This window comes from Dermacentor albipictus, chromosome 10 (assembly GCF_038994185.2).
Source record: "Dermacentor albipictus isolate Rhodes 1998 colony chromosome 10, USDA_Dalb.pri_finalv2, whole genome shotgun sequence".
NCBI lineage: Eukaryota > Metazoa > Arthropoda > Arachnida > Ixodida > Ixodidae > Dermacentor > Dermacentor albipictus.
Window position 1 is genome coordinate 38,203,450 of NC_091830.1, and position 25,584 is coordinate 38,229,033.

At 47.3% G+C, this 25,584-nt stretch overlaps 2 protein-coding genes across 7 annotated transcripts in view; one reads left to right on the top strand and one right to left on the bottom strand.

Moving 5' to 3' along the window:
- The window catches only part of LOC135911882 (uncharacterized), a 31,786-nt gene extending 16,036 nt beyond the window's left edge, over window positions 1-15,750 (top strand). For both annotated transcript variants that reach the window (XM_065444221.2, XM_065444222.2), the window contains exon 2: window positions 12,627-15,750. In XM_065444221.2, the coding sequence (XP_065300293.1) occupies window positions 12,719-15,175 (2,457 nt within the window). In that variant the 5' untranslated portion in view covers window positions 12,627-12,718 and the 3' untranslated portion in view covers window positions 15,176-15,750. The remainder of the gene's footprint in view (window positions 1-12,626) is intronic.
- LOC135911886 (uncharacterized) overlaps window positions 1-25,584 on the bottom strand; it is a 166,256-nt gene that overhangs the window by 131,917 nt on the left and 8,755 nt on the right. The gene's annotated exons all lie outside the window — the stretch shown is intronic.

The window sequence follows — 25,584 nt, forward strand, 5'->3', positions numbered from 1 at the left end:
TTGTTGACAAGTTCGACTTCACCGTGCAACTTGCTAGCCGCCTCCTTAGTTCAAATGGTAGAGCGGCTGCACCGGAAAGGGGACGGTCCGAGGTTTAAGTCCGGTTCCAGGACGAATTTCTCTTCAACTGCGAGGCTTTTTCTAGCAATTGCTTCTATTGGGTGGTTGTCTCATTTTCCGCTAATTAAATACTTCATGTAAAATTAACAGAAAAGTTTCCTACCGTTGTACTACGTAGAACCTAGCGCCTAGGTGCTGGGCCCCGTGAATAAGAGAACTTGGTTGACTGGAATAGGCTACACGTTCTTACAACATTGCGCTGTGTTTCGTGCTCAATTTTTCATCCTTGATTGACCCTTTTATTCGTACACCAATCTTAAGCTCTTGCGGCGTTGCCACATTGCTTCTGATTCGGCTTTTTCCTCACTGTTGGCTTCAACCTTCAGTGTACATCCTGATTAGTGTTGCAGGACGTCTTTCTGTTCACGCGAATTTGCGGTCGCACGAACGCCCAGTGAATGAGTTGTTCTTGGGACTGTAACAGCATACTTCAACAAGCCCTCGACGATCCCCAACATCAGTAGAATTGCATATAGCATATGTATAATATGGCGGCAGATCCTGCACAATGACTTGTCTGTTAAGCGGCATTTGAATTTCAGACTACGGCCTATTGGACATCCGCTGATCAGTGCGGGTCGAAAATGGTCTGTCTGTAAAACTGACCCACGTTGCACTAAATTCGTACTGTGTGTATAACAGGAAACTGCGCAGCCCCAATTCGGTATCGCACATTGAGTCTCCATTTCAGTCGCGACAGCCGTTTAAGTCAACTGGCGTTAGTGTATGCTGCTAGTTGATATTCTTACTTCGGCCTCGAAGCCTTGTGCTTTTGTATCGTAGTTCCTCCACTCCCACGGCAAGATTTTCTTTCTCATACCTGTGCACTTTCACACGAGGATGACACAATCTGGCGTCACCTGACAATTCGGGATTCGCAAGCAATCCGCAATAGCTACTTGTCAAAGCGTGTTCGGTATACTGCGCGCTTGTGTAGCTTAAACTTGTTCATAGGCATCGCAATTTCTTTTAGGCAAAAGTGCCCCCTGTGGAATCACTCAATGCGACATCATTTCTATAACAAGAGTGTCACTCAAATCATTCCTGTAGCATGGTAGAATCCTGCTTAACGAGTGCTCGCGTTGGCATTATATGGTACGTGTTCGGTTCCTTGTGCACGAAGAAACCCATACGGCTGAAAGCCACACACTTTAGTTCTCCGTCACAGGGATCGCCGGACTGACAGCCCCAACTAAAATTTGTGGGCTTAAACGGGCAGAAAACAGCGCGCTCGTTTAGGAGGCTCTCCGTACTGGTGGGCTACGGATTATGTTTTATCACCTGTGGTTCTAAACGTCCGCCCACATGGACGCGTGTTCTTGAATTGTACCAAAAATTTGAAACCCACCCCTGCTTGCCGAGCAGTTGTCGCGGAACCGGCCGCTCGGGGCACTTTGCATGTGTATTCGCGGGCTTCTTTGGCGCTCGGAAACACTTTTATGTAGCACGTATTGAGTAACAGAAAGCATTACTTGGAATTCTTCATGTTGCTCTATAAAAGCTGTTATAAACGTTTGCCCGTTGCATAAAGTATTAGACAATACAAAACTCGCTCGCTCAAGTGTAGTTTCGTATTTTTCGTTCGTTAGTGCCATAATTTGCGCACTAAAATTTTCTTGGGATTGTGTGTGCTTTCAAACAAGTATAACGCACTTTGGTCTCTCTGGACCTTGGAGAATTCCCAGCGTTCCGCAGTGGCTGTTCCTCAGTTGTATCGCGTGTTCAGGACTGCATGCTTACATTTGTATTTTATTTAGCAATACTGTAAGCCTTTTACAGGCTCATACAGGAGTGGGTCACAATCAAAACAACGAAACATTGTTGGTCAAAACAGAAGAAAGCAATGAAACACGCCAATTATAACAATTCAAAGATATAACACGCAAACAAAACGACAGACCAAAGCAATTAGTACAACGCATAAATACAGGGAAGTGCTAAATATCTATTTAGCAATATTTATTTAACCATAGACAGCATCGCATTTGTTTTTGTTGTTTTTAATGCACCTCCGTGCATTTTTTTAGAGGTACGACATTAAACCTGCGTGGGTCAATCAAATAGTTAGTTGCGCGTCAGAATGCTTCGGGGAGTCTTCAGGTCGCCATTACACGGCACATCTTGGATCTCTCATGTACATAGATGGGAATATTGCTCAAAAGCCACTGGCACGATTTTGTGACCGAAGTTACAGTCGCAATCATAGTTGTCTTCTGTGTGTGACAGGCAAAATGTCATTATAGAGCTCGCGGTAGTGGGAGACTTTGGACTCATTTTTACTACCTGGATTTATTTAAGATGCTTCTAAATTTAAGTACACGAGGGTTCTGGCATTCTGCACCCGTCAAAATGCGGCCGCAGAAACAAAAAACAAGCAAAGAACAACTCGCAAATTGAGCTCATTAGTGCCATTGAACTTCCGCTGAAATAGGATTGCTGGCGAAACTAGTTGCGCTGGAACATCGACGCTCCGCCACTCACCGATTTCACGCGACTCCCGCATGGATAGTCCTTTCTCCATGGACGAGCTCGAAGCTGCACTGGCCTTGTGCAAGCGTTCATCTTCACCAGGCCCCGACGGTATAACCTACCGTGCCCTGTGTAATCTGGGTGATGAGGCTCGAAAAGTGCTCCTGCTCCTATTCAACAGCTCCTGGCGGACAGGTACGGTTCCCCAAGAATGGAAGACCAGTCGCATAATTCCACTGCTCAAGCCTGGCAAGTCGCCTGTAGACATTGCATCATACCGACCAATTGCGCTTGCCAGTTGCATCGGAAAACTAATGGAGAGGATGGTTCTAGCACGGCTAGAATGGTACCTCGAACATTACCAGGTATACCCAGATGCAGTGGCCGGTTTCAGGCGGGGCCGTTCTTCCATAGACAACGTTATCGACTTGGTGACGTACGTCGAGCACCAGAAGTCCTGCAAAAGATTATCTGCTGCCCTGTTTCTGGATGTTAAAGGAGCGTACGATAACGTAACGCACGAAGCGATTTTGAACGCGTTAGAGGCAGTAGGACTTGGCGGCAAAGTATATATTTGGATACGTAGCTATCTACATACGAGATCCTTTTTCGTACTTACCGAGGATGGCCCGACCTCCCAGCATTACAGTAACCATGGGGTGCCTCAGGGCGGAGTACTCAGCCCAACGCTCTTCAGTCTAACACTCATTGGACTCACCGACATCCTGCCAGGCATTGTTAGGCTCTCCATCTATGCCGACGACATTTGCATTTGGACGTCGGCTGTGACGCGACTGCAGCTTCGCGCGCGGCTTCAAAAGTCAGCTACTTTGACATCATCCTACCTTCGAGAACAAGGACTTCATATATCATACGAGAAGTGCGCAGCGGTGGCATTTACCAGGAAATCAATGTCGCCATACGTGATATCCGTCGACAGACACATGATCTCGTACAGCACGAGTCACAGATTTTTAGGGGTGGTCCTTGACAAAAATCTCTCCTGGACCCCTCATGTGAATTATGTGAAAAAACGCCTGACAGGAATTTGCCATATGTTTAAGCTTCTTGCAGGAAAGACCTGGGGAGTGCCAATACACTCTATGCTGCAACTGTACAGGGTCCTCTTTATTGGATTCCTGCGATACAGCCTACCTGTCATGTCCAACACCTGCAGAACTAACCTGAACATAATCCAAAGCATCCAAGCCCAAGCACTCAAGATATGTCTCGGTCTACCGCGGAGTGCGTCAACGACTGAAGTTATTGCAGTGGCTCAAGATTTCACTATTAGAACGCACATTAGCATTGAAACAATGCGTGTGCACCTAAGACACTTCGCCCGGAACCCTACCCACCACCTAGCAAGTCTCCCAGTAGATAGGCCCCACACGACATTCAGTGCGACTGTCTTCGCGCACCGTGCCTCTTTCAGGTCAGGTTACACACCTGCAGCAAGGCCTTCTATTCCTCCATGGTGTATGCGCCGTACTCAAGTGAACCTTACAGTCCCAGGACTTCAGAAAAAGTCGGACTTGCCATCATCAGCGCTCAAGCAACTAACTTTATTTCTCTTGTACGAGAAATACAGCGACTGCACACATGTCTACACTGATGGATCAACTACATCAGCCAGTTCCAGCGGCGCTGTAGTTATACCAGCAATGAGAATAACCAAGCGGTTCAAGACTTCCCATGTCACTACGTCTACAGCTGCAGAGCTCGCGGCTCTCCGCGACGCGCTTCAAGTGATAAATACTGAAAGTCCTAGAAAATGGGCAGTCTTCTGCGATTCCAGGCCGGCCTTGCAATGTGTGCATTCATTTCTCCGACATGGAACTCACGATCAGCTCACGTGCGAAATCGCGGAACTTGTCCATCACTTAGGAGAAAAAGGCCATGATATCTCTTTTCAGTGGATACCAGGTCATTGCGGTATCATTGGTAATGAAGACGCCGATAAAGCAGCTAGGACGTCAAACCAAGAAGACCGCTGCGTCCCCATTCCGCTCTCAAGGACTCACGCCGTGAGACAACTTGGCATTCTGGCACGCACGATCTCCTTAGCAGAGTGGAATAATGTACATACAAGACGCACAAGACTGCACCGACTAAACCCATCACTTCAACTCAGACCTCCAGCCGGTGTGCACCGGCGTGAAGCGTCTCTTCTGTGTCGGTTATGGCTTGGAGTGGCCTTCACGAATGCCTACTCAGCACTAATTGGAATGGCTGATAGTCCTGCATGTGATGTTTGCGCATGCGAGGAGAACATTGACCACATATTGTGCCATTGTCCTCAATTTCAAGCCCAAAGACAGTATTTGTCCGACACATTGAGGAAACTAGACGATCGTCCTCTGAGTGAACAGACAATATTAGAGCACCGTCCCGACCGATCATCGGGTCAGAAGGCAGTGAAGGCACTTTTGTGTTTTCTCAGAACTTCTGGTTTGCTCGAGCGACTTTAACTGAAGTGCTGTCCGTACGCGTACCTACACCTTCTCTCTCCCTTCTTTCTCTTCCCCTTCTCCCTTCCCCCAGTGTAGGGTAGCCAACCAGACTATTGACTGGTTAACATCCCTGCCTTCCTGTATTCTTCTCTCTCTCTCTCTCCCGCTGAAATAAAACCCTACGTCTGAAGGCTGCAAGCACCCAATACGGAGTGATACGACGGCCGCTTGCGCATTAATCTAAAACTAGCAATGTACGGTGTTAAGCTTCGTTATTGTTTCCAGTTGCCGCTCACCAAATGAAATTATCTACGGCCGGTGAACGCACCAGGGTGGCTCATTGGCTGCGGGGTTCTGGTGCTGATGACCAGCCCTCCGATTCGGAGGGCTGCCACATTCTAGTGGGAGCGGGGAATAAAAGAAACGCTCCGGTACTATCTTGATCTCTTTAGACGTGTACACAGGAGTACGGCATTAGGTATTAACTGCTATCAGCACAGTCTCGCCATGGTACCAAAACACTGTTGCGCGTGCTCTGTGTGTGTGCGCTGCAATGCAAATACTGCTTTCATGTCGCCTCACCGCGCGCTTATTCTTCTACGCTATATGTTTGCACTACCGGCCAAAAGAGCACCGAAGGGACTGGCTATTATTTTATACGGGCCTTCTATTCTGTAGCGCGATAGAAAGCTGACCAGTTGAAGTATCTGAACGCGGAGTTTACTCTTTGGAAAGCAACTTGAAATTTAACTATATATGAAGTCTCTTCCTTCAACTGCATGTACGCCGACAAAACTCTTAGTGGATGGGATGGCAACGACATGGCGATAAAATTGAGGAAATTGAAGCGCATTGGGTTTCTGCAGGAAAGGTTACTTCTGTTAAATACTTCTGGTAAATGATCACCCCAATAGTCGTAGTCGCAGCGCAATCGGTTGCATAAGTCATTAGTTTCTTCAAGCGAAGCTTTCTTTGCCTCTTCCTTGGACTTTCTCACTGCTGCTTCTGTCAGGCACGTCGGGGAGGGGTGGGGCGGGGTGGTGAGAGCTTGTGTATACATGACAGGAGTGCGGCAGAGAGGAAATGTCACGTGAGAAACTTGTTTGCACCTTCGGACCGCGTCGAATGTGCACAGTACCCTTTGAGGCTCTCTGGGCGTCGACAAATTAGGCTGTTGACAGCTGTAATTATCCGTGAGAACCCCGTAAAAGCATTGCAGATATTGCAGCGATTACTTGTCTACTAACGTGCAAGTCCAGAGGGAAGCTAGATAGAATAGGCTCAGGACGAACTGGTCGGCTAGTTGGACATATGCGTCTGCTTGAACACAGCGCACAATAAATAGACAGTGACTGACAGTGTAAATGACACCGCAAAGAGCTGGTGGTGTCGTTATTCTGTCAGTCCCTGTCGGTTTATTATACGCTGCGCTCAATTAGACGTAGAGAGAACGGTAGAGAGGAGGGGGAGAGGAGGTATAGAATGGGGTAGAATCTAAAGCCCCACTAAGTGATTTTTCTAATTTTATTCTGTTTTTTATACTGTCATGCTGTTAACGTGTGTTGTCATTACCCATATGCTACAAACATGTTTTGATATTATTCTTGGCTCTCGTCTGTGCCGCTCTTCCTTTAAACATTGTATACCATGATAAGTGCCTTTAACAGGAGGTCCCGATAGTCTTCGACTATGGGACCTCCTTATCTATACTACGCACATGAATTTTTCTGTATTTTTAGCAATAAATAAATTATAGAATAAAATGAATGAGAGCCGACGCAGTCGCGAAACGAGTGAATGATAGCCTTGCCACTGTCGCACGCAGTTCACATCGACCCTTTCTTTTACGAAATCAAATAATGCAGTTCTCTAATTATTATTCAATTATGCAAACGAATGTAGACCCGTTCGAACCGTTGTTTTTTCACTCCCAAGTTCAACCGGAACTCAAAAGTTCACTCTGAACTGGAACGAGAAAATGTTTCGGTTCGACGATCTGGTTACGCTGCACAGATTGTGTTTACACTGCCTCATTGCTAAGAGATGCTGTGTTATTCTTGCACCACTTTCAGGGCCAGGTTAAACATATAATTTGTTGTTTGCAAAATGAAAGCACCCTCGCTTTCGCCATGGGGCAGAATCTTCTCATTCCCATCACAATCCAGACATGCAACATCTGGACAACTTTGAGGCACCCTATTAGAATGTGTATGTAGGGGGACGTAAAAAAAGTAAGCCATGCTGGATCGTGAATTTACTCCGCCACTGTAGATTCAGCGGTAAGCGTATGTTTGCGAAGAGCGGGTAACCTGGCAGCACTTAGTGCCTACTCTAAAAAAACATCCCCGATGGTTACGATATCATTCATGCCAAATTCGAGCGCAGCTCTCTACGTGTTTCTTAATTTCAGCTTAAAAATATGCTGATGCTCTCTAAGACGACACGACCAAATGAATGTTGCTCACTTCTGTATGTAGTGTTATGCTGTTTTTTTTTTATTTCGCCTAATTAGTTAATTAGTCAAGATTTATTAACCAACTTCTGTAACAACGAAGTCAAGAAAACATTTTGTGTTAGAAAGTTGCAGAGTGGTTTGCGAAACATCCGAATAAACAGTTTCTGTCTTTCTTCCTATGAAGTATTCGTGTCTTTCAGCTCACTGTGGAAGCCCGCGAAATACAAAACGCCACGTGGCATGCCCCCTTGCGCGTCGTGATTGCACTACTCCCAAACGTTTCGTGCACAACCGAACACAGCATTTAGCCATATGTGCTGCCGCTGTGTCTGCTTATCACTATCATGAACCGCCGTGAGGAAAGCCCATCGCTGGCGTAAATCACACAGCCAACGCCTTCGTCACTGCCCTGTTGCCGTTTAAACGGCAGCACGCCCTGCTAGATGCTATGTGAGTTTGTACGCGGACAGTTTGAGAGTGAGTTGCAATCACGGCGCGCAAGCGGGTACGTCACGTGGTATTCTTTTTTTTTTATTTTGCGGGCATACGCAGCAAGCTGAAAAGCACCAACACCTAATATATAGAAAGTTAGAAACTGTCTAATCGGAGGTTTTGCAAAGCGCTCTACAAATTTCTAATTGGAATTTTTTTGCCTAACTTCGTTGCCTCAGAAGTTGGCTAATTAGTCTTCACTAATTACCTAATTAAATATGACAAATTAGCGTGACACACTACATACAAAAGTGAGCAACACGCATTTGATCGCGTCATCTTACAGTGCATCAGCACATTTTTAAACTCTGGCTAAAGTTAGCTGAAACACCCTGTATAGCGTCGTTTGTCGCGGCGCACATAAGACTGAATTTATGTGTGGCCGGAAAAACGTTTAAAAAGATGTTACAGTATTCTCGCGCGTGCGCAGCAAAGCAAGATGAGACACTCTTGAAACCAGCGCCAGGACTTCAGACCCCTCAAAATTCTATCCTGATTTGTCTACCTACATATGCGTTCTTTATCTCGCAGCGTAATGGTTGCTGGACTGACGCGATCACTACCTCTATTCCTAATATGGGCGTCATGAGCGTGTCATCTTGCTTTGCTGCTCATGCACGAGAATACTGTTACATTTTTATAAATGTTTTTCCGTTCATCTATAGACCGTTTTTTCGTAGGCGCTGCCATATTGTGAACGCAATGGCGCCGCCTATGAGCAGCGCCATACTGGCTTGGGTGAAAGCGGTCTTTTGCATGGCAGGTATACGCTCGGCGGTAGATTCTGGCGTTTGTTTTCGCGGTCGTGCGGTCTGTTAAGTATACCGTGCGTCGTCTACGTGGCAAACGTTTCTGTGAGATGTGCTGAAGTGGTTTAAGGCGTCATGGCCGGAATTTCTGTTGGCGTTGAGGTGGACGGAACACGCAGCGCGATGTGTGCGTGCATGTTTGAGCCTACAATCAGCCTCGCAGATCAATTGTGTATTTCTGAATGTTCCAATCACTAATGTGACCTTATTGCAGTATTATCCTCTATTTCCAAGCTGCGGTTTAGGAGCCATGAAACATACGCGACGATCGTAACAGCGTGGGTACCGTTCTACAACCGTGGGTACCGTGGGTGCAAGCGTTCAAACTGTTCGCTGCAGGTTACATTGCGTGACTATTTGGTTCGATGGATGAGGTTTCCGCCCCTCAATAAAATATTTTTGGCAAGTAATAGCAGCATACCTTACAGTCTGAATTAAGCTTGTCCAGCAAAGGGACTGTTTACGAACTGCGCGAGCGTCCTAAACAGTGGTAGGTGCAGGATTACAGATATCTTTGCTCTATATACCGCATGGTCCAAGCATACGGCTTCAGCGCTTATATAATTATAAATGTTGTGCGGCGTGGCTATGCGAGGTCGTATTGCGGCGTTAGCCCCTTTTCTATTGCTTTTTCGAGAAAGAGGCTGATAACGGAATTTTTCTTTCGGTTGTGTTCGTTCCGTACTCTACGACGCACTCACACGTATTACGGATATTTTGTCCTCAAAAATAGGCATCGTATTCTTTTGATGCGATCCCTCTAATATATTATGGCTGTATACAGGCCAAAAAGGCAATGCGGAAGCGCACGGCTCACATATGGATCGTGCTGGTTCACCAACCGCAGTGATCTCTGTGTTGAGCAACGCCATCGGCCTCATGCACGAAGGCTAGCGTAGACATATGGTAATTTGAAGCCTACTAGACTTGAAATGCACGAGAACGATGCCGGTGCATCACAAATATTTTACAGCGCCTGACGCTTAGATGTTTCGTGGTTGCCTTAGGTTGGCCGTGCATGAGCATGCGCTCTTATGCTTTATGTTTTACTCCCTACGCCAAGCGATCAGATAGTGAGCAGATTTACCATTTCATGCTGCTAATACAGACACCGGCTTTCTTTGTTGAATTAAAACCGATATAAGCAAAATAGTTCACAACACATAAAGACACCGTGACTGATCATGTCCGTACGCCGCGGCTGATAAAGCGCGTCACATTTTTGCTCCCCCAAGAGATATTTCCGCCAACTGTAGTTACCGATACACCGAAAGGCTTCCCCGACGACCTCATATTAACGGACATGGCGTAAATTTCACAAAGTACCATCTAAAACATCTCGAAATCGTTCCGCAGCACGCGACAACAATATTTCCAAGCAGCGCCGCGCCGGATCGCCCAAGCCAGAGAGGAGGAAAGGCTTTCCGCGCGCCCCGTCCTCCTTGCCCGATGAAAAGGTCTATACAGTTGAGAGTGGAGCGCCGCCCTTTCTACCTTCCTATTTGTATCCCCGTCTTCTGCGCGCTTCAATAAAATTTCTAACATGAACGTCAACCACCAAGTCCAACTCGCCATCTTATTTCAGTGTTCAAACCAGTTCGTATGAGCTGCGGAGAAGGCAACACCAAATCTGGCCGGCGACGCCAGCACTCCGCATGATGCAGCCAATCTAGCGCAACTGACGTCGGCCATATTTCCTGCTGAATCATTAACGGGCGCTGGCAAGCCTTTGAACTTATATGGCGCAGCATCGCTTAACTTTTACGATCGATGCTGCCCAATGCAGCGACAACTCTGGCAGTATGACGGTGTAGCGTAACAAGCTGTCATAACAGCGAAGGGGCGAAATGGCTTTACGCTGCGTCATTGGCTTCGGCTGCGCGTTACCAAAAAAATTCAGCTACTTTAAGAGCTTGATATTACTTTCGGCGCTAAGCATAGAAATATGAAATACCAACCGCGTTTGCTCAGTGGCTATCGTGTTGAATTGCTGAGCACGAGGTCGCGGGATCGAATCCCGGCCACGGCGCCCGCATATTGATGGAGGCGAAATGCGCAAAACATCCGTGTACTTACATTTAGGTGCGCGCTACAGAACCCCAGGTGGTCGAAATTTCCGGAGTCTTCCACTACGGTGTTCCCCATAATCAGAAAGTTGTTTTGGAACGTAAAACCCGATAATCTAATTATCGGCTGCCACCACACTTTACCACGCGTGATTCTCGGCATCCATCGTCAAGCAACTAGACATTTGCGCGCTTAGACTTGAACTTAAAGCTTAAACTTAAAAACGAAGCACGTAAAATTCAGGTGAGGAAAGAAATCAGTGCTACAAAGAAAATGTGGCTCGTGACAGCGCAGACCACGCGTGCGTGGGTGCTGCGCATACTGAAGGTGACTTTCCCACATAACTTTTGAATCCAAGATGGCGAACCTTTGCACAACTCCCTGCGGGAACCAGCCTTGCTTACATTTCCTTTCTTCAAAAATCACCCGCCGTGGTTGCTTAGTGGCTTCGGTGTCGCGCTTCTAAGCTCGAGATCACGGGATCAAATCCCGGCCACAGTGGCCTCAGATGGGTGGGGCCGATATGCAAAAACACCCACGTACTTTGATTTAAGTTCAGTGTAAAGTACCCCAGGTGGCCAACATTATTCCGGAGTCCCCCACTACGGCGTGACTCATAATCAGATTGTGTTATTTTCACTTAAAAACCCCCACAATCTTTTTGAAAAATGTGCGCTTGCTGCTGTCCTGTCGAGAATGCTGTCACGCTGATAACGCGCATGTTGTTCGTGACTGGGAAGTACCGGGCTCGCAGAGTGAAGAAAGCAAACGCAATCAAGGCTGATGACAATTATTGCGGGGGTATGAGGTACGCCCAAATGTTCCAAACTTCTTTAAGAGTGAGGGAGCCAGGCGACAAGCCGAGCATCTCAGATGTCGGGGCCGCCGGCCCGAACCGCTGGTGCTGCTGGCAAGAGAGAAAGATAGAGAGGAAAATAGAAAGGCAGGGGTGTTAGTCAGTCAAGAATCTGGTTGCCTACCCTACGCTGCGGGAAGGGAGAAGGGGAAGAGAGAAAGTGTAGATATTCACGGGCGACAGCGGCGGCTAAAAGCGAACGTTTCGCTTGCTCTCTCGTGATTGGTCGGAATCGTGATTTTGATGGCCACAGCGCCATTCTGACCAGTCGAGCGAGGTCCCCAGAAGTGTTCGCTTCTCCCAAGGCGTCGTGAAGATCACACTCCGGTTTGCGCTATGCGCCACCGCTGGGTGTGATTTTCACCATCGCGCCATCTGCGAAAAGCAGCCGCTGGAACCTCCTTGCGCGCTGCCTCGACCATTTATTTTCTACGGCAGAAGTATACACGAGGCATAAAATAAGAAATATTTCTTATAGCCACTTTGACTGACGTCACACATTGCTTTAGGAGCTTTCAGGCTGAATCGACTTGGTTACATAGTGCGGCACTTGGTTGGCTCTGGCCAGCGTGCTTCTCGTGCGGCTAGGCGTACCCTCTGGTACCGTTATTGCGACGATGCCGAGAGGTCCAATGCCAGTAAACGCCGGTAAAAACACCGTATGTGGGGCAAATTTAACGTGCTTTTGCATGTTTAATAACCTCGCTTGCTAAGGAAATCGTTCGATATTTCATGACGCTGCAGAAGCAACTGAGACGGAGCGCTTCTTTCCAACGAGACGATTTGCAACGCACAGAAATGATGTAATTATCGTTGCCTGAGTAGACGTAGCAAGGTTTGTTTTCACTAGTTTTCTTCCGCCTGCTCATTTCAAGATATCGAGCACTTTTTCTTTTTAAACGCAGGACAAGTGGCGCCAGGCCAACCGGGCAACCTTTAAAGCTCCAGTACCCTGAACAAGATGCCAGTATTCCCAGAGAGACACTGCTGAAGTACCATGGAAGGCCCGAGACGGCCCAAGGGGAAGCCCCGACGAATCAGAGGACGAGGATCTGGGCGAACACCTCACCTAGGGCCACCGACTGGCGCGAATGCAAATCCGTTAGAGGAGCTTCATCATCAGCAATTCAGGACCGAGCCGCAGCAGAACTCACGTCCGTGTAATTCGCATTCATGCGAACCACAAGTGCCAGCCCGATCTGAGCAGCAGTCAGTCGGCGATTTCCAGGCTGTCGTGCCTCATCCACCATTCCGTGTAGAAACCCGTGATTTTCCTTCGGCGTACCGTGGTCATGAACAAGTCAGTCATCCGAACACACCTCATTGTATTCAATATCAGCAATTGTACCGTGCCTTCGAGGCACAACAGGAAAGACAGCGTTTCCAACAGCCACTTGTTCCTTGCGGCAACGTGCGTGCCGGACCTTACAGCTCGGCCCCGGAGCAACTTCTACACTGCCAGGAAGAGCAGACGCATCGTCAACACCTCAATGGACCGTATACAGAAGCCAGACATGTGCGGCAAGGTACCTCGTATCCGGGTGACGTCTATTCCTGCCGAGAACCACCTTTGGATGCAATGAGGAGGCAGACAAACGCGGAGGAGCTACGGCCTGAGTGGGAATCAAGCGTTGACGATGGGCGTCTGAGCGCGCCATTTGCTGAGTCAGAATCAAGAATTGCCGAAACAGCTTTGCCGCTTATTAGCGAAAGTACATGTGGAGACTACCAGTGGCCAGTGAGCCACCCAGCGTTAGCGCCTGGAGGTCCGGTAGAAATGGTAGAGCTGATGCAATTGGTGACGGAGATGGAATTAATTAAGGAGGCATGGCAGTTGGTTACAGACGCTTGGGATGACCTTCGCAGAGATAAGAGTTGTTATGCGGGCCCTTCGCCGACGTTGGGTCAGGCGCTGAGTAAGTTGGGGGTGCATTTGGTGTTTGCCGAAAGCGGGGACGACTCACGCCGGTGGAATATCTGGCTGTCTCCCTGTGCTGTCACAGGTAGCTTTCGACAACATTTGGATAGCCAAACCCAGCTGGCGGACTCGGAGAACCCGCAATCGTCAGGCAATGTCAGTGGCAGGCAACATGCATGCTCTCCTACACATCTCCCTTCTCAGGACGAGCGCTGTGAAATTAGCCCTCCCGAAGAGTCACTCGTCCAGAGTGAGAATATCCCAGAAGTTTTCAGAAGTGCTACATCATCAGGCGAGGAGGAGCCGTCGTTGGCAGGTGACGTGGACGAAACGTTCCAGGATAACAGCAGAGAACTTGCACCAGACAACTCTGGAGAACAAGAGGACCAAACGATCGAGTCGCGAGGTCGCGCTATCAAGACACAAAGAGTAGCGCTGCCTTGTAACAATCCAGTAGTAGGTTCCAAGGTGTCGGAAATATCGGAACAGACAGGGGACGAAGCAGCCCTCGCGACAGAATCGTCTCAAGACAGTAGCCTGTCTGAAGATATGGAGCACCCTTCGTCAGTTCGTGAACTGCACACTGTGGCCCAGAGAAGCGCAGATTGGCCACCTAGTTATGACATAGCCCTGAAAACTAAGCATTATTCCCGAGTAACAGCACCACCAAGCGCATACATCAAGAAAAGCGACAGTGCATCTCCCGCTCCTGCAAACTGCGTGCTCGAATTTGAGCGACTTCCTTCGCGACAGCGTGCAACAACTGATCACGTTCTGCAGGAGAGATCTCCACTTGAAGGCACTGTGTCGCCTTCAGTGACTACGATGAGCGTGGATGAAGAGACGCTCTCGAACAATTCAGGAAGTCAGCCTACCAGGGCAGCCTCACCAAGAGCGTCGACTTCCCGCGAACAAACAGTGTCTGATATGCACATGCAGACACACATGGAACGAGAATTCACTGAGGAAGGCCGGGGTTCTCGAGAAACCAGAGAGGGGAAGAAATCTCAAGACAACGCCAGAAAGCCAAAAGAAAAGAAGAAAGTTACTGCGTGCACAGTTTCTGCTGGACATACATCAATACCTGGCTCGCCTGCCGAAAGGCCGCCGTCAGTGGCAATGAAGCGTTCAGGAGCAGTATGGGGACCCTCTAAAGAAGTGAGCAGAAATGGGAGTCAGAGCACTGCTAATCACCCTCTGCAAGTGAACTGGCTTCGGCTCTCTTCACAAGCGGGAACTTCTTCGTCACGTTCAGCTGATGAACCCGTCCCTTCCGAACCAAGCAGCAGGCGAGTGCTGTCGGGCCCCAATCCAGCCCATGTTTCGCGCCGTGGAAATGGTAACTCGAACCCGGAGCCTACCGTGTCTTCGCAGCGCCCTGAACATTCTCAAACGCATCGCACATCTTCAGGACCAAGTGGACAGCGAGAGGGTTCCAGCAACCACAGTCCGCTGCCGAACGGTCGGCAAGCGGAATCGCGAAGCAGAGCACCTAAGCCTCTGTATTCGGACAAATGTCGTGCACCTCGGAAGTAACAGAATCCATAATCATTTCAACTAAACAAAAGGCGGTGGTGGTACCTATGAAGAATTGGCGAGTAGAAACACAAAAGTATTCACCCTCATCACCATATACCAATCTGTCCCGCAGTATTGTGTACCGAACGACGCCAGGAATAATTTCAGCCCTGACAAAAATGGCATACCATCGAGAATTAGCCAGTAGAGGCCAGAACTTCAAAGCAGTTCAGCCTTGCTCAAGAAACCAGGCTTGAGAAGCTTCGTTGCTGACCCCACCTCGTATGCAGAAATGACTTATCCTTGTGGTTAACCACGCGGCACGGTGCTAACTTCCTCGGTTTCTCGGAAAAGGCTCACAAACTACTTGTTGGACTACAGTAAAAATGAATTGTCTAACTTGGAAAAGACCGAAGACACCGCAGCCTGCTAAAGAAGAGTTGACCGAAAAAGCTGTGAAGACATACGGTGAACACCCCCCTTTGCTAAACTTTGTGTCGAAGAGCTAGCTGAAGCAAGTGATGTCGACCGTCTTTTATCTTTTAGCTCAATCACATTTTTAATCTTAAGGACGAATAAAAGGTACCATCACATCTGTTGTGGATCACTTCGGTTGTTGAGCTGAATTAGTGCACACCTTCTGCCTGCCCGACTGTGCACGGCTGCTTAAATGCTGAAGGAGTGCGCTCCCGGTATACTAACTAGAAGTATGCGCTCTCAGTAATCGTCTAAGACTAAACGTCATGAGATTAAGCAGGGAGACTTGAAACAAGTCTCGCGCTGTACATACACTCTTAGAAAAATTTACACCCTTTGGGGCATATCTTGTCCCACAACAATAATCGTCATCCGTGCTGCCCGCGTTTCCTTTCTTTAACGCTGCGAACCCGGTACTTTCCAGCCACGAACGGCATGCGCGTTATCAGTGTGACGCAGCATTCTCGACAGGAAAGTAGCGAGCGCCGAGTTTTCAGGAAAGGAAACGCAAGCAAGGCAGATGACGATTATTGTTGTGGGACAAGTTTGCACCGCAAATGGTGCAACAGTTTTAACAGTGTAATATAGAATTACGTGTTCTGCGGTGCCCAACGTCAATATTTCAAAAAAAAAGGAAATCTGCTTCACGCGAAAGAACAGGAGGCGTTTCCAAAAAGTGATGCAATGGTTGTCACTCCATTGACTGATTGCCTAAATGGCTCGTTCCGTATGGTCACCAAACATTGCAAATTAGACAGCATAGCAGCAGCCTTATAATAGTACAGAGCACTTATAGGCCTACAGAAAAACAATGCCATCTGCGTTTTGCTATTGTCGAACACATTTGTAATCGAAACCTAATCAGTGACAGCCTAAAATACAGTGGCGTGTGTACCACTGTGTAACTCACAAAATTTGTATGGATTCGCAGGATAATCAGGTTCGATTATTTCCCAGACGTCAAGGCTAATTTCTTCCCTCAGGGTTGTCTGTCACTGGCGTTGGGATGAAACCTGAACGTTCTAGAAATTTTATTAATGATCACGATATCGGCGCTCAGCCGGAGGTAAGATTTTTAGCTTGCGAGAAGGGGCTCGTGTATGACAACCAGCCTAGTACTTCCTGCGTTAGCAGAGCTAAATCACCTATGCTGTGAGCGGACTTCAGCTGGCTCAGCTATCTTTCAGAGGTGAATGAAAGGGGCACTGCTTTTCCGTAGTTTCACGCGAGTAGCTTTTGAGAACGAACCGTACACTGCCAGAAACGAACCAAATATCGAATATATTTTTTCACTAGTTCGCGATTAATGTAGAGCATTGTCGCCGTTATTAATGGAAAAGGATTTCTCGTCCTGGTACTCGCAACATTATTTCGTTCCCGTAGTAAAGTATCACTTTGCCAGACATGCTTTACTAAATCCAGAAAATGAGAGTAAGTACTTACACTCTTGCGGGCCTATATTGTCCCCAAACAATCATCATCTGTCTCACTTGCGTTTCCTTTCTAGAAAGGTTGGCGCGGCTACTTTCCTGTCAAGAAGGTCATGTCACGCTCATGTCGTTCATGATCGTGACATGCTCACGACGTGCATGCCGTCCATGATCTGGAATTACAACACGCGTAGCACACAGGAAAGGCACGAAATGTAGATGGCAACTATTGTTTAGGCACATAACCTCAACTGGTGGGAAACATTATTATTTTTTGAAGTGAGAAAAAACAATTTCATCGCAAGCTCGGGGCTCTTCGGAGCATACCCGGCCAATCATTATCATATCACATCCATTTGTGGTAAACCAATAAAGAATCAGTCAATATAAAATTGATAAAGGTAACCATCGACGTGTCTTCTGCGCTAATGGGATTGCCACGGCAGATAGTGCCCTTTCTATCAAGAAAATTGAAACGAAATCTATTCAGATTTAATTAGGTGAGGACACAGGTCTGCCTATGCAAATAGAATCATGCAACGTCCACTAACGCATATTATGTTTAGAATTGCTATTGATTCTGATTTCGCCGAGAAATTCTGGTTCACTGAGCAACTCTGCGTTCTCTAGTACATTCCACAGTTGGAATGAGTCACATTTTAAATTCAGCTTCACGTTCGATCGTGAATCAACGGCGGGAAGTTTTCAAAAAGTGACTATTCGATTCGAGAACCGAACTGCATACGGCAATATTATATTGGTTATAGAACGGTTAAGCAATAGTTCCGAACATTCGCACAAGGATACGTTGCCACGGACGGAGCTTGTACTTTATGTTATGCGGTTGTCACTGACTAAGGCTACTGCATGCGCTACTGTTCCTGGCCCGTTGCGCGATGTTGACGAACTATTCCCTACACAGCACTTGCCTTAGCCGCCCAGAATAATTTCTTTTTGCGTACACACAAAAAGCCCCGAAAGTCGGCAGTTCCGCCTATGTTGCACTGCAGCAGAAATTGTGACGCACCGATTTCTTTGCCATTACGCCAGTGACCACGTGCCATGGTGCAACAGCAGGAACATTCAAGCTGGCGTTCCTGCAGCAACTGCCAATAATCGTCATCTGCACCCGTGCAACCGGTGATCGCAGTGGTGACGCCGATGGCTCTCGATAGACCGCGCCAAATATATTGGCGCTTCGCACTCGCTTGCTTTTGTACAGATGTTCCAGAACACTTAGTGGCTGCGAAATGCATTTTCTCTGCCACTTTACCAGTATCGCAATAATCACTTTTTAAATAAAGCCTTTGCCTTCCCTAGAAATAAAAAAGAAACAGCAAATAAAAAAAAAACTGGATAGCTAGCAAGCTGTACCGCCGCACGTCTGCGCAACTTACATTGGTAATTTGTGTAAAATCGCGCGAAGTCAAAAAAAGAGAATACAGGCTTAATTGAAGTGTGCGATAAACGACAGATATCAGTTCAATTTTCTATAAAGCTCAAGCGGCTTTTGAAGTCGGAGAACGCCGAGCTTTTGCTGTGGGGGGCAGGCGAACCCCCAGCGGTGGCTGTGGGTTCGGCTGAGATTTGTGCAGGAGGAAGGAGTGCCACTGCGTGAAGATGTGTCCTCCAACCAGCGACCTTCAGCTCGAGCTCCGCACCCCACATCGCCAAGCCTGGTGTGACAGGGCATTGCCTCCGTGATCGGGAGAACGTCACCGCTGAACTCGTGGGCTGGGTGACGCTCCTGCCACTCGGCCGTCGAATGAAAACACGTTTTGTTAATAAACGGTTCCTCCTCCTAAACAAATTTCAATTGTGTCGACGTCCAAGTTGATCTAAGTGGAGCGTCACTTATCAAACCACCTACCGACAACAGCATCTGAGGCTGTCACCCACGGAACCGTTTGAAAGAATGGGCTGCAACTGTGAAGAATATGTATGTAAACCTTTTGTAAACCAAATCCTGAAAATCATGTGTGCGCCTCCTTAAAATCTTTGCAATCCACAATGCGTGGTAGATAGTAGAGTATAAGCTGAAAATATCAAAGCTTACCAGGTACGCTAAGATACAGCTCACACACGACGGTTCGGCTGTCAGCCATGCGGAAAAAAGCAGGTACAAAGTCTGCAGTCTGCAAACACATGGAAATTACAACTGTAGCATAAAGGGTACGTTGGCCAAACTGAGGCCCTGTTCCGAATTGGATTCAACAGGAGTAGGTTGCACGCAGAATCTCAACCAAACCTTCTCATATCCCGACATATATATTAAAACGGCCACGCTACTGACACATTTAACGCAACTCTAACGCAACATGGGTTCACAGTATCACGGAGAGGAGCCGAATTCTACTTTAAATTGAATTCTCTAGGCCTGCTTGAATGGAAATACTTGCACTCTGGCTAAACTTGCGAAAATAAACAACCACAAATGAGTTTGAAGGGTCAAGATGTCTCCAACACGACGCAGCTTACATGCTGCGCGGCTTTCCCGTATACCACGTTACGTCGGAACAATGGATGGATGTCACGAGCGCCCCTTTGGAATGGGGCGGTGGGTTGCGCCACCAAGCTCTTGCAATTATACCACCTAATGTCGTAACTAGCTTAAACAATATTACCTCCCGATCCTGCACAAAGTGTCTCCCACAAGCAAGAGAAAACTCGAGGCAGCACGAAACAACTGCCTTCGCGTATGTCTTGGCCTTCCGAAGGGGTCGTCCCGCTCAGGGACTGTAGCAGAAGCCGGATGCCTGCCTCTGGAAGTGCTCTGTTCGCAGGAGACACTTCGGATACACCTCCGCCACGTCATTCATACGAAGACTCACTTTTTAAAGGATATTTCCAGAACCTGTGCTACATCTAGCTTTGGGCAGGCCGTCGGAAGCATATCTATTTCGATTCCTGCTCAGCCGTCACAAATTATGCCGCGAAACATTTCACCATGGACACTGTCCCCACTGGAAATCGTGCCATACATACCTGGAATCAGTGCGAAAAAGAAAATGCCTCAAGCAGCGACTTATCAGATAGCTTTAGAATATATGCACAAAGAATACCCAGCCGCAACGCACATTTTCACAGATGGCTCTACAACCCCACATCGTTCATCATGCGGACTTTTTGTTCCCTCTACAGGGCAACGATTCTCGTTTCGTCTTGAGCGAGCGACATCATCTACTTCAGCGGAGCTATATGGCATTAAGGAGGCCCTTGTGTATGTACTTCGACAGCAGCCGCCAAAGACATGGGTGATTTTCACAGACTCAAAAGCAGCCCTACAAAGTATGTGGAACAGGCACAAGCGTTGCAATAATCAACCAGCAGCATTTGACATTGCATATCTTCACCACAAGGCTAAGATTGCTGGGCATTGCATAAAGTTTCAGTGGATACCTGGCCATGCCGGCATTTCGGGAAATGAAAGAGCGGACGAAGCTGCCAGAAATGGACTCCAATACCGCAAATTCAGAAGAACATATTTTACAAAAGCCGACGCTTCAACCATGGCAAAAAAATATGCCTATCAAGAAAAAGACCGCATCTTGAATCTGCCGCTTCACCAAGACAACTTCCTACGTTACATTGACCCAGAAATGAGACCGAAAATTCCACGACCACTTCCTCGACACTTAGAGACATTGTACCATCGTCTTCGACTGAACGTGGCATACACGAACAATTATCTGTACCGCATAGGACTTACCACTAGCCCATACTGTGATAACTGTCGCAAATTAGAGACAATTGAGCACGTATTACTAGAATGCCCCGCGTACCGCGACGAGAGACAATTTTTTGAGCACCAAATGGACATGATTTGCCCCGAACCGTTAACGTTACCGACCATCTTAGGTCCAATGCCCGGCCCTTCAAAACAGCGACGGGTTTTGGATTTATTGTTCAAATACCTGACAGAAATTGGTCAAATAGGAAAGCTTTAAGAATTGCATCCTTCCTATACAAAAGCCTAAATTTACCTGCCATGCCACCTGTAAAAATTAGTATCAGGTCCAGTCGGACATTTCATATTTATTTTTATCCTTTTTTTTTCTCCCACTAATATCTGGAATCTTTTAATCCCATTCCCCATCCCTATACAGAGTAGCATGCCAGCGGTTATATACGCGCCGGCAAAATTCTCTGTTTTTCTAATAAAGAGCCCCCTCTCTCTCTCAATAAAACAGCAAAAAAAACTATGAACTCCCACAATCAAATTTTCTGATCCCCTATTGCGAACTGTGCTTTTGTACGTCTCCGTTTTTTGTCGGTTCCCTACTTTTATTCCACCAGTCCTCCAATCGCCTCTTACTAATCCCTATTGCGGACAATAGTATCCCCTACCCGTGGCTTGTTAGTAGGAACTTCACCATATTGCGACGCCCTCGTTTTTCACGTTCCTTGAACTCTAAGTCAGATTACGTGAAGGCAATGGTTTCTTGACCCTCCTTTCTCTCTGATTTATTTTTTATTCCGTCCTTATTATTCCTTTCTTGTCCCCCCCGCCTCCCCCTTGCAGCTACTGTCGTAAGTACTTTCTTCCATTATTAAACGATCACAAACCTCACTGACGGTATGTTTTGGCCACGCCCATAACTAAAACTCTGGAAGTGGAAACATTCGTCAAGCCTCATGACAAAGACCGGTCTTCCTTGCGAAAAAGCTGCTATAGCGCGGGCTAAACCTTGTCCCAGATGGCTTCGGCTAAACCTGTAAACCGGCCCGGAGCGTCGCATTCTTTTTCGCATTTTATACCTCAACTTGGACACGCGGAAACAATAACTATAGGATGAATATAGCAAGCTGGAAACTGCTGAACATAATGTTTTGGAATATGATGCGAAATTTGAGAATGAAGCCTACTTTATTATTCGAGTACATTTAGGCAAACAATTCCGACTGGCTAGCATGTCAATGATTTCAGAAAAATTCCCCAGCATGCGTGAGGTGGCTGCTAACAAACCACTGTCTGACTTATGGTCGTGTCTCGCATTCCTCTCTTGAAAACAGTTTAGTCCATGAGAAGTCCATGAGGTTACGGGCGTTGGCACACATGGTTTCCCAGTCACTGCCGGTAATCTTCGTCTTCCGCCTTCCCTTCCAGCTAATGTCCACCCTTACAGCGTTACAGATACCATTAACCCCACGTAACTTGTGGCAAAATTTAGACAAAAACGTGCAAGTATCACGTAGCTCGGCAAGGTACAGTTTCCCGTGGAATGGAGCAAGTAAGACTATCGTATGTTTCACATAATTATATAATTAGTTATGACGCGTCACTCAACTTCCGAAATAATATGTTCAGAGCAAAAGTGTCAATGAGACAGAGTCACGCGGTACTTTTTCATGTTTCAGCAAGGAAAACAAGCGTTCGTTCGTTCTCCCACTCTCTTCTCACTCCCTCTCTCATTCGAGCTATCACTCTCTCTATCTCGCGCCTTCTCTCTCGTTTGCTCTCTGGCCCGTTCGTTCGGACTGTTCGCTTATATTGGCAATAATCGTCATGGTTGCTAGTCATGTTTCTTTTTCATTTTTTTTTATTCTCATCTACTTAACTTTGAATACCCATGGCGAAGGAAATTTTCACAATACGAACACAAGCTTATTTTACCATAGTTGCCCTGCAGCCCAGTGATCACTAACATGCTACAAGCATGCCACTAGTATGCCACTAGCATGCTTCGCGACAGTAGTGGCGTATCTAAAAGCGTGCTGAATCTAGTCTGTTGCAATAAGTCTGAGCGAGATAACGGCGGCGCAGTTATCTTGGTCTCCCACTGTACATAAAATCGACACAGAATCTTCAATTCCAGTTGTCATTTTCAACCCCAATACAGCAATGAATGGCGACTGCGAAGATACGTACTCAGCAGAAGGTATGTTGGCTCTCTGCTTTCATGGCTTAGCCCCAGCTATTGTTACTTTACACTAAGCTTATATTTGTCGTCACTTCCTGAACGGCTGCGCCACCCTCCAACTAATGTCATTACTCTTCAGTAGTGCGTTTGGCGGTTACTGAGCAACAATTTTCGAATCAGGCACTTTCGACATCGACTCCAAGCAGTGAAACGGAAGGGTCCCTTTCAAAGCACTGGAGAGGTGTCTGCGAAACAAGAAGTCGTAGTGGGCATCGAAAGAACGCCCCGCTGCTTACATTCAACTAGAAGCCCAACAAATAGCTTCTAGAGGGCCAGAATCGTATAGGCTGTTTCAATCGCAGCATCATCTCTGAACTCGATTTCAAGAAACCCGCCGTGGTTGCTCAGTGGCTATGGTGTTAGGCTACTGAACACAAGGTCGCGGGATCGAATCCCGGCCACGGCGGCCGCATTTCGATGGGGGCGAAATGCGAAAACACCCGTGCACTTAGATTTAGGTAGACGTTAAAGAACCCCAGGTGGTCGAAATTTCCGGAGTCCTCCACTACGGCGTGCCTCATAATCAGAAAGTGGTTTTGGCACGTAAAACCCCATAATTTAATTTTTTTTCGATTTCAAGAACGTGTTCTCCTCTCAAGTAGTGCTGTCAAGCAACCTAGCTAGTATCCACGGAGAAGTCTGAAAAGACGTACGTATAGTGCAAAGAGATATAAAAATTAAAAGGTGGTTTTTAAACAGAGGTAAAGAGCAATTAAATAAAGATCACATAACACAAGAGATAGGAAATCTCAACAACAAAATGAAATGAAAGAGAAATTAAAGCCGACCTAACCTAACGAAGCAAATTGTGGAGAAACCATCGACGATGGCAATCAGTGTAAGAAAAATAGCTTGAACGAGCGAGCGAATCAGAAAACGAACCGTTCACCGAACACCGACCAACTACAAAAACGAGCGAAATGGGCTAAGAAAGCTATTCGCTTTGCATCGTCGTGTGATTAGTAACAGCATAATTGATAGTTAAACATGAATTAGTACCAACTGGGCCAGCTTTGAGCTCTTCTGATGCCTTAGGGAGCGCACCAGCCTAACTTGGACCACGCGCACCCAAGGGCGCAGTACACGGGTGTTCCGTATACACCGCCGTAGTTGGAAGGAAGCTACCGCACTTGGGAATGGAGCCCTCGATACCTTGCCAAGTAGCTCAACGTCATAGTCATCGGATGCCTTTGACGGGTAAAAGTAAAAGGCAGTTTTAAGCGTGCGAAAAATTTGTGGGGGCTGCAAGTTCCCTTGCGCAATCTAGGGCCTGATGATTATGTCCATCACAACGTTCCCCCTGCGCAACCAGACGTATATATTTTCCCTGCATTATTCGGGGGCAAGGTTGGCCGGTCTGGTGCGGGTGTCTCATATATATATATATATATATATATATATATATATATATATATATATATATATATATATATATATATCGAATTTTAATTCAACAGACCGTGGTTATATTTAGCTTTGGCGTAACGCTGCTAAACGCGAACTCACGAGATCAAATCACGGCTGCGCGGCCGCATTTCAATTCAGGACCCATTTTAATTAGGGCAAAAATGTAAAAAATTCCTGTGCTTCAGCTGCACGTTACAGAACATCAGATATGGTAATATGGTAAAACCTTAATTGTTTAGCTATAGGCAGCTACACCGTAAAAAATGTTGCCAGTGGACAAGCGATCGCTCGCTGGCCGTTGGACTCACGGCGCAGTAAGAACACTCGCGGCGACCGCCACGTTTGAGTTCGCTGATTTGGAAAGGCAAGTTGCAACGCTCGAGTGTGTCAGTCACACTGCCATGCTAATGACGTCGCGCGTCCACAGGGAAGACGTCACGATTACTGGCATGCTTATCGAAGTACAACATATCGTTACATTTCCGTGCCAGCGGTGGTGGTTGAGCTGCTGTTGCTACCGGCGCTGTTAGCTTGGCAGTCATTGACGGTAATTGGCTAGCCAGCGCTGTTGGGCTCGCTTTGCGGAAATGTCTGCGCGAAGAACGGTCGCGCGAAGCTGAGGCGAATCGCACGTGGTCTCGTCCCACACGTGCTATACTAAATTAAATTATGGGGCTTTACGTCCCAAAACCACTTTCTGATTATGAGGCACGTCGTAGTGGAGGACTCCGGAAATGTCAGCCACCTGGGGTTCTTCAACGCGCACCTAAATCTAGGTACACGGGTGTTCTCGCATTTCGCCCCCGTCGAAACGCGACCGCCCTGACCGGGATTCGATCACGCGACCTTGTGTTCAGCAGCCTAATACCGTAGCCACTGAGCAACCACGGTGGGTGCACGTGCAATTCTCTGTCCCAGTTCTTGCAGTTCACGACAGAGCATGTCTTCCATCTACTCGTCCAAATTTTAATTCAGTGGTACTAGGCGTTTGCAGGCCTCTTGGTACGACGTTGCCGGAGCGGTCATAGGCGGCTGATGCTCGCTTGCTCCCGATTCAGAATGCCTTCAATGGCGGAGCGCATGTGTCCGCCCCTACTGCACAGACTACTGCTCGTTGTAGAAAGGTCTATAGACCAGGCTCTGCAGCGAATTTAGCTGGCAGCCGCAATTTTCAGTGTACGGCGAGGACTGG